Source organism: Taurulus bubalis (genome assembly GCF_910589615.1).
Source record: "Taurulus bubalis genome assembly, chromosome: 12".
NCBI classification, from domain to species: domain Eukaryota; kingdom Metazoa; phylum Chordata; class Actinopteri; order Perciformes; family Cottidae; genus Taurulus; species Taurulus bubalis.
In genome coordinates, this window is record NC_136600.1 from 6796706 (window position 1) to 6806166 (window position 9461).

The following is a 9461-nucleotide window of genomic DNA, read 5'->3' on the forward strand; positions in this document are numbered from 1 at the left end:
ATGTCAGAGGACGACAGCAGCACCACCGCCACCGCCAGCTCCATGTCTGACCCCGAAGGCAGCAACGTCAGCGTCCTCAACTGGGAGCAAGTGCAGCGGCTGGACGCCATCCTGACGGAGACCATCCCGATCCACGGACGCGGGAACTTCCCCACCCTGGAGATGCAGCCGCGGCAGATCGTTAAAGTGGTGCGTAGGCGGATGGAGGAGAAACAGATCCACGTCCGGGACGTTCGGTTAAACGGCTCTGCAGCCAGCCACGTTCTGCACGGGGACAGCGGACTGGGCTATAAGGACCTCGACCTCATATTTTGCGCAGATATGAAAGGGGAAAGTGATTTCCAGACTGTGAAGGACATAGTTTTGGACTGTCTCCTGGATTTCTTACCCGACTGTGTGAATAAACAGAAAATAAGCCCGCTAACGTTAAAGGTACAGCCACTGTACTTTCTTCTTCTCCTGCTTCAATTATTTAGCTCTAGATATGTGATAAGAACTAATTACATTTGTGCCAATTCGGCTTAACGACCATTACGCGCAGCTTTATGTGCAATTAGATTAGTTTAGTGATAGTAAAATGTTGGTTTTACATAGTTAAGAGGATTGAGTTAAACCAATTTGAAAGGGATCCTGAGCTCAGCCACCTAGATCCCATATTCAAGTACATAGGGTCTTTAATATTTGGGTCAATAACCCAACTGCAAAATGAGGCCAAAATGTGCACTTACATGGCTGTGCTTTACTAATATTGTACATTTAAGGCTATCTACTTCATATGCTCTTTCTCTCCCCCCACTCACTCAGGAAGCCTATGTGCAGAAGATGGTGAAGGTGTGTAATGACTCAGACCGCTGGAGTCTCATCTCCCTCTCCAACAACCGCGGAAAGAATGTGGAGCTCAAGTTCGTGGACTCCCTCCGGCGGCAGTTTGAGTTCAGCGTGGACTCCTTTCAGATCAAGCTGGACTCCCTGCTGCTGTTCTACGAGTGCTCAGAGAACCCGATGGCCGAGACCTTCCACCCCACCATCATGGGCGAGAGCGTGTACGGGGACTTCAGCGAGGCCCTGCACCACCTGCGTCACAAGTTCATCTGCACCCGGAACCCGGAGGAGATCCGGGGCGGGGGTCTGCTGAAGTACTGTCACCTGCTGGTGAGGGGCTTCCGGGCCGCCTCCGAGACCAAGATGAAGTCCCTGCAGCGCTACATGTGCTCCCGCTTCTTCATTGACTTCTCTGACATCGGGGAGCAGCAGCGCAAGCTGGAGTCCTATCTTCAGAACCACTTTGTGGGCCTGGAGGACCGCAAGTACGACTACCTGATGACTCTGCACGGAGTGGTCAACGAGAGCACGGTGTGCCTGATGGGGCACGAGAGGCGGCAGACCCTGGGGCTCATAGCCATGCTGGCGGTGCGCGTTCTCGCCGAGCAGAACGTCATCCCCAACGTGGCCAATGTTACATGTTACTACCAACCCGCCCCTTATGTGGCAGATGGCAACTTCAGTAACTACTACATAGCACAGGTTCAGCCGATGTTTGCGTGCCAGCAGCCTGCATACTCCACCTGGCTGCCCTGCAACTGAGTCAGCCCTGAGGAAAGGTGGAGGGACAGCATCTGATTTGTTGAAACAAGAGCGAGCGGCATGGTTGCCTCCTAAAACCTGCCCAGTGTTTGACAGCGGACAGAGAAAAAAAAGGAGTCTCCTTTGTAATGTTTTGCCTCAAAGCCTGTTTGGCTTTCACTTCGAGTGCATATTTCAATGTGAATAATCTCACATTTCTCGAAAAGGCCTACTGATCCTGCTCAGGCCAACCAGGGTTGGAAAAGACTAATTTGTGGTAGCTTGGAAGTAAAAGGCTCAATGCAAATGCGCGATGGCCTCGAACGCAGGCAGCAGAACCGTCAACGAAAACCACGCGAGACGGATCGACGTCTGTCAAGAACTGATTAGCCAGCACGCTCCAACAGCAAACCAAAACCACTGCATCAGGGCCCTGAAGCTGACAGCAACACACACACACACACACACACACACACACACACACACACACACACACACACACACACACACACACACACATGCGCGTGCACGCTCACACACTTGCAGTGCAATCAGAGGTGTGTGCATGAGGGCTCCAAAACGAGAACCCTCGACTCTGCTTCACATCAGCTTAACTGAGGTGGGATGCTGTTAAACTTTTGGTATCAAACGGGCGTCTCCGCCTTGCATTTGGATATCATTACGGTTGTTTACAGACCAAAGATTTGTGTTTCGGTGGTTTCTAACATTAAAACCCTATTTTGTGGGGGGGATTAAAAAAAATTAAGCTGTGTCTATTTGTACATGTGAACATTTGTGTGTTTGTATCAAGTGCCTATAAAAGAATGAGCAGGCCATATGTTTAATTTTTTTGTGAATTCGCCCCAAAGTGTTTATAGCCAGGGCACGCCACGCAATAGCACCCCAGAGGCTTGTGAATGTACATGTGAAGTCATGCAGTAAGTGTTTGTTTATGCTTGGATGAAAAAGAGCACCATGTGTTACTGTGGGCAGTTAAGTAACAGTTGAATGTGCACGCCACAAAGACATTCCCATTTTTCACGCTGAGTATTTGGGAAAACTCTAAATTCGGTCCCCTCAGAATGACAACCTGGACATGCTGCAAATTAAAACTGGTATTGCATAGCGTGTCATGAGAAAGGATGACAAGCATTCTCAGATCATCAGTGACAAAGGAAACGTTCACTCACCCACAATTTCCTGTATATTTTGCACAGTGGTGCTTCTCTTTGTTTTGTTTAATCATTAAAACATGTCTACAAGAAGTAGATAAGAGACAGAGAGAGAGGGGAAATACTGCATTCAGAGAGCTGGTGTCTGTTCTCTATGCGTCCTCCTACAAGAAGATGGCTTTTTGCGGAGACATCTCCGATGATGAGACACTATTTGCTGTAGCACCCTGGCAGGGAATTCCTCAGCTGCTGCTGAAGAGCTTGAACTTAGCTGGGTCTGCATCTGCAGATGCTGTTTTCAGGGTTCAGAAGAATGTCGTGCCAAACATTTCGTTGGCCCCGCTGGTAGCCCCGAGGTTTGACGAGTCGATGCTGTGTGTTAATACAGAAGACGGGGAGACAGAGGGAGAGATAATGTAGCGGTGAGAAAGGCGACAAGGGAGAGTGAGTCGGTCTGGAGAGATGGGTGCAGCTGGTGATGGGGTTTATCTCCGGGGCGACCATGCTTTACTGTACAAGCTGTGTTAAGGTCACGAGTATGACTTAATGGAAAGTGCTGCAGCTCTCCCCCTGTTTTTTCTTTTCTTACAGGGAGACCAAAACATTTGTTGTTTAGCATTTGCTCTCTGCTTGTATCGTGTGATTGTTGTTTTAAAGAGGGAAAAAAAAGAGTGGAAACCGAAGAAAACCGCGTGCATTCACACGCAGCTTTAGGAGACTTTCAGTTGCAACCTTTGTTTCATTTGCTTTAATGATGCTCATTCAAGTTTTTAGTTTTAGTTTTAATGCTTTAATCCACACCATTTGACAGAACTGTCTATATAAATGATTACATGCTTCGGCTTTTGCCAACTCACATACTCCTTGCAATGTATACTGCAGCCTTTCCGGATGGCAGATAGAAAAAAAAAAGACAAGCATTAAAACGGTACAGAAGACCAGCATCAACTCAAGTTTTTCTCGCTGAAAAAAATAAAGAAAAAATAATTTCTTTCTCCTCCTTGACTCGCCTGATTCTGATGATCCAGAACTGCTCAGTTGTTACAGCAACATCGATGGATTGTGCAGGCAATGTATTGTCATTTAATACTCAGTGAAGTCCGAGCAGCTGACTAGCTCGCTTGCTCCAGTCTGCCTGTCAGTTAGTGATTGTGCCTGTCAGTTAGAGATTGTGGGTTACTGCATTGTCTTGTATCCGTTGTCTCGAATAACTGTTTCTGTTCATGCAGTCTTTTACAAATCACACTTTGAAAAAAGATCCTTGTCTTGTGTGTATATTTTTTATGATTGTTGTTTTTATAAATGTACCACTGTGGGAGCTGCAGTGCTTTTGAATCTGTGATCGGGCTTCAAAGGATAAGTTCTCAATAGCTTTTTTGCTATATCATGTTATGTGTCCAAGGGGTCAAAAAGGTTAAGGATATTTTCATCAATAAAATATCTGAAAAACAGATTTGTCTTGTCTCTTGTTATTCATTTGTTTGAGTATCAAGTTGACTGCGCTGCTTTTTCCCTCCGAAAGAATGTTTCTGCCACAGAGATGCTTATAATTCGATAAACTTCAGTTTATTTATTTTTTAAATGACAGTGAGAGTGTCACTTTTCACTGACGATAGCCATTCAGTGGCTTTCAGACCAGTTCCATTGCCCACTCAGTCAAATCCCTGGCTGGGCCTGCCGGGCCCAACAGGCCCAGCCAGAAACCCGCCCAGAACTGGCCCGCTGATGCCAGAAAGAGCTGTTGTTGAATGTGAGGGGGATTTGCATCCACCCAAAAAAGAGACTTTGACGCTTTTGCAGAGTGAATATCTTTGCCTGCTCATCAAATTCTCTCTGTTAACGGCCCCGCCTCCGTACTCGGACAGCAATGCAGTGGCGGCCGGGGGCTAAGGCCTGCAGAGACCGGAGCCCGGCTGTCTCATGGTTGTCTGGCTAAAAACAAAAGTCTACCGCGACAGAGCTGGCTGTCACAGGTCCCATGACCAACTGTCCTAGATACAGAGAGGAGGACGCAGAATGAGTAAGATGTGTATGACACAGGGCCATATATAGCAGACATGATTAGGACATTATCGCTTTCACTTAAGCGCATTTACAGCTCATTAATCTGAGCCGTTGAGGGGATGATTGACAAGTTGAGGCTGAACACAAATGCACATACAGGCATATACGCAAATATGTGTTGTGTACATTTGATTGGTTAGCCTAATACCATGTTTAACTCAGACTGCTGAAGCCCCATATAATCTTCAACTGAATTTTGATGCATTTTTTATATTTCTGCATTTCTACAGAGTAAAAGTAAAAGTCACATGAAAAAATAGTCCCAATAAACGGTGTCGGATTGGAACAGAATAAATGAGGTAAATCATCCGCTGCAGCAGGGAAGAAGCTGCAGGTGTGTCTGCGGCCACAATGGGGCGGAGCTCCAGAGATGAGACAGTCCGGATTTCCGGAAATGATACGTCACAAAGTATGGCGTTCACAGACAGTCGAGTTCTCCGGACACTTCAAACCCCAATCAAATCAACGAGCACAAATAGTGCGTGGTCATAATAAGCATTACTGTACCTCAGCATAGTAAAAATATCCATGCTCCCTTTTTATTGCACTCTGTTTCATGTTTATCGTAAAATGTTCTTTGTTAAATGTTGTTAAATGTCCCACCAGGACAAATTCCTTGTATGTGTAAACGTACTTGGCAATAAATGGTTCTGATTCTGAATAAATGTTGTCGCCATCTTAATTAATGAGTTATTTAATGCACAACCGGCAGGCGCACTTAAGTGACCCACCCATAATATGTTTGTGATCAAATTACTATGTTGAATGGGAAGAGTGTTGCTCGAAGTGATGAACACGCAAAATAATGATGGCCTGACTACAGTTCAGTGCACATGTAGAGACATTCCAAGTATTTAAAACCTCTTTTTAGCTGCTCTCTTGAACTTGTTTCAAGCCGCAGAACAGTTGTTTTTCAGCGGAAGAATTTCTGGAAATGCACTGTACGCTACCTGTTTAGCACCAAACAGCAGACAAAGTTAGCGACTAGCTTGTAAAGATAGCGTAGGCATCCCTCAGGATTTGGTGGAGACCAAAAACAGAGCTAAAAGCAGTAGTGATGGTGAGATGAAGCTTCCTGAAGCATTGAAGCTTTCCATCCAATTGGTTCGCTCATGAGCCGAAGCTTCACAGAGCTTCATTTGCTCTACTGCGCCACCAAGTGGACAATACATGTAAAACAGGCAGAGTGATCACAACGACACCATGCTTTGGTGTGTGAAGCTTTAAATTGAATAAATTATGTTTGTGACGCCAATACATCAATTATTAACTTATTCATATTGTGTCTATCTTTATGATATAATGGCGGGGTTAAAATCAAAACTCGAAACCAATTGTGAGAGGCTTGTGATGTGACTGTGGGTCAGTGGTTAGAATATCCGACTTTCAGTCAGAGGATCGGTGTTTCGAGCCTCGGCTCCGCTAGTCCATGTTGATGTGTCCAATATTTTTTTAAATAAGAACTTTTCCAGTGCTGGGCTTTTTGAGACTATTTCGCCTGCTTTATAAAATACCCTTTCACAGGCACACATGAAGCTGGTTACAGAGAGGAAGGGGGAAATCCATTGAGTTTCGCTGCCCCTTATATTTCAAATCACACGGCAAACCATTTTCTGAATCAGTCACGTGGTACGGCCGGCTCGCGAGGCTTCGAACGTCACCACATACGTCATCGACACAAGCCTCGATACGCGCTTCACCAAAATCTACCTGGATTACTCGACACGCATCGAAGCCTCGACGCGAAAGGACACATCACTAAAAAGCAGAGTGAATATTTGAAACAACTCTGAGTGAATGCTGAAGTTGCTCGGTGTGCAAATCGGCAACTGTTTGCATTCCCTATTTCATCTTTATAATGTTATGTACGCCAATGTTCACAACCCAAATGTGGCAGGTTGAAATGCCAGAATGAGGGCCATTGAGAACCACGATACAGTATTTGATACTGTACTGTACGGTCCAGCTCTAATCAGGGCTACACCTTGCCGTTTGCAGGAACTTTACCAGCAGCCAGCAGGAATGCGTTTGCTGGCTATGTCTTCTACCAGGTGGTGCTTACGCCTCAGTCTTAATTTCAAGCGTGATTTGACTTAATCCCTTCTAAAGAACCCTTCTCATTTGTGGTTTGCCGTAAAGAAGTCGGCTTGACGTAGTTACGGCGCCAAAGGGCCTACATCTTGGGTCCTTAATTTGAGACGCAGCATCAAACGGTATCCCTCTTAATTTAAGGGAGCTTTGATTTAGAAGTTTAAAGAGCAAGCTGTAGCCAGCTGGCAGAGGGCGATAGCTAAAGCCGACCACAGAGTGAATCCATGCTCTATGTGCCAGTAAAGGTCTTTATAATAACAACCTGTTTACCAGAAGCTGAAACACTTGTCGCTCGTCCTTCGGTTCCCCGTCTCTCCCGCTAGTCCGAGTGTTCAGCTGCTCTGTAATGGCTTTTCCACTGCAAGGATATCTCTGCCTCCATTGCTATAGAGAATTTTTTCCAGATGAACGTTTTTATGGAATGAGCGGGAACCGTTTTCAGAGGGAGGGCAGCTGACGGGTTCATATACTGGCGCGATCACCGCGGCCAAGCTAACGTACTGTTTCAATTACAATGTGGCTTATCTCAGTAATAAGAGAGTTTCATTATTATATATCACTTATTTAAGGAGTGTGGTATAACACAGAGCAGACGGCAAGAGAACAGAGCCCCGCCACAGACACACACACACACACACACACACACACACACACACACACACACACACACACAAAAACACACACGTCTGCTCAGTAAACAAATTCCAAAGGGGTGAGTTCCTACAAACAGTAAAGGAACATTCATCATGTTAACAGCCGTCATGAGGGAGATATATAAAGAGTAAAGAGAAAGAGAAGAGTCAGCTGCGGGGCACAGGCAGCTGGACCTCCAGCACACTACTGTTCTTAGTAAAACCTTGTCAGAATCGGTCTGGGCTTTTGAAACCGGCATCAAAGCAGATGTATCTCAGGCTCTTCAGGCAGAACGAGAATGTCTGGATGATGTTGGCCTTGTATTAACAATAAGGTTGTTTACCAGACTGCTTAGATATATATGGTTATAGTGGAGACTTGTATCAATGCTGGCCTTGTTTAATTTTTTTATTTGCTCACTCTAGCTGTCACCTGCTTGAACAATTACTGCCCGGGAAACTGACGTGCCCAAGTTGAAGCTGCACGAACCAATATTTTTGTATGGGGTTAAATGATTACGGTGTCATGTAAAAGGTGTTGTAGTAGTGACAAACCCATAGATAATTATCAGCTTAGTACGGTTTCAATCAGAAGTCTTTCAGCTATATCTCTGTCAAAAAGCTCTGGTACACATTGTAAACTCCCCGTCCAGCTGAAAAGTTAGCAAAGTTAGCAAAGCTAGCGGCTAGCTGGTGACCATAGTGAGCCAGATATTCCTCTCTGGACTTGGTGGAGACCAACGCAGAGCTAAAATGAGAGGGAATAGTGGACTTACATTTGTCAGGTTACCAGGAACACAAATCCAATATGAAGCCTCATGTTGCTCTCGTGTCAGCCGAATGTGTAAATTGAAAAGTTTTGCGAACATGTCAACCATAGCAACTATATAAGGTGATAATATCTCAACATTGTGTTAACAGCTCGTTCTGAAAAATGAATGCAGCTTCAAATCCACTTCCTGTTGCGATTTCCTGCATGATCGTATGACTACGTGCTTTGAGGCTGTACAATCAGTTAGCTGCATCTGCACTGATGGATGAAAAGGTCTTTATTGTCCCACTTAAGTGAAAGTGATGTCATTTGAGTGACATTTTAATAGCAGAAAAGTACAGTTACCAGACAAATGGAAAAGTAGCAATGCAAAAAGCTGCGTAACCAATTCTAAATATATAATTATATAAACCGTTAAAAACATTCAGAATTGTTCAAATCTAATTTGTTTGTTGAGGGTAAATAAAGTTGAATTGAATTGACTTAAAACTTAAAATGATTCTCCTCTCTCTCCTCTGAAAGTTCACTGCATACACCGCCTCAGTTGTCCAGTTCCCGTCGCTTATAAAGATATGTACTTAGTAATCAGTGCGATTTCAAATGAATTGCAATATTATTTATTGGAGCAGCAGTTATATTCATCAGGAAATCACAATAAAAAGAAGCTCAGCGACAGCTCCAGGACTAAATGTGAGGTAATTTCCACTTAAAAAACACTGAACAATAATATTTCCATCAGATTTGGAGCAAATATGAGCCAACCTGGGAAAGTTTTTGTAGCAAAAGGTGTGTCAAACAAATGGTAACGCAAGACAACGCTGTGCGTTGCACCTGTATTGTCTTGACCTGTTGGTAACCACTAAGGAAACCAGACGCTGGAAGAGAAACACAGACATAGAGGTAAACAGCAAAGGGTCAGTGGGAGCGACGGGGAGCTGATGGCTGTTGTTTCTGATGTTTGAGATTGATTGACTCCTGTAAAAGTGAACCTCAGCTGGCAATCAATGGGGAAATGCAGAGCTGAAACGACTGAATGGAGTTTAGTGATTCATGGATCCTGGAGTTAGAGTAAGAGAGGAGGAACGGAGGTGTAAAAGAAAAAAAATATTGTGAGTTTAGACTCAAATGTAGTGGGTCATAAAATAAGTGTTTCTGTAGAGAGAGAGA

General features: G+C 44.7%; 1 protein-coding gene across 1 annotated transcript; it reads left to right on the plus strand.

Annotated features, from left to right (window-relative positions):
* On the plus strand, positions 1 to 1584 carry tent5aa (terminal nucleotidyltransferase 5Aa; the record flags this gene model as incomplete). The annotated part of the gene is made up of 2 exons (XM_079227761.1): positions 1 to 432; positions 805 to 1584. 2 exons carry the CDS (start codon positions 1 to 3, stop codon positions 1582 to 1584), a joined length of 1212 nt encoding a protein of 403 aa, XP_079083887.1.
* Positions 1585 to 9461: the final 7877 nt, after the last annotated feature.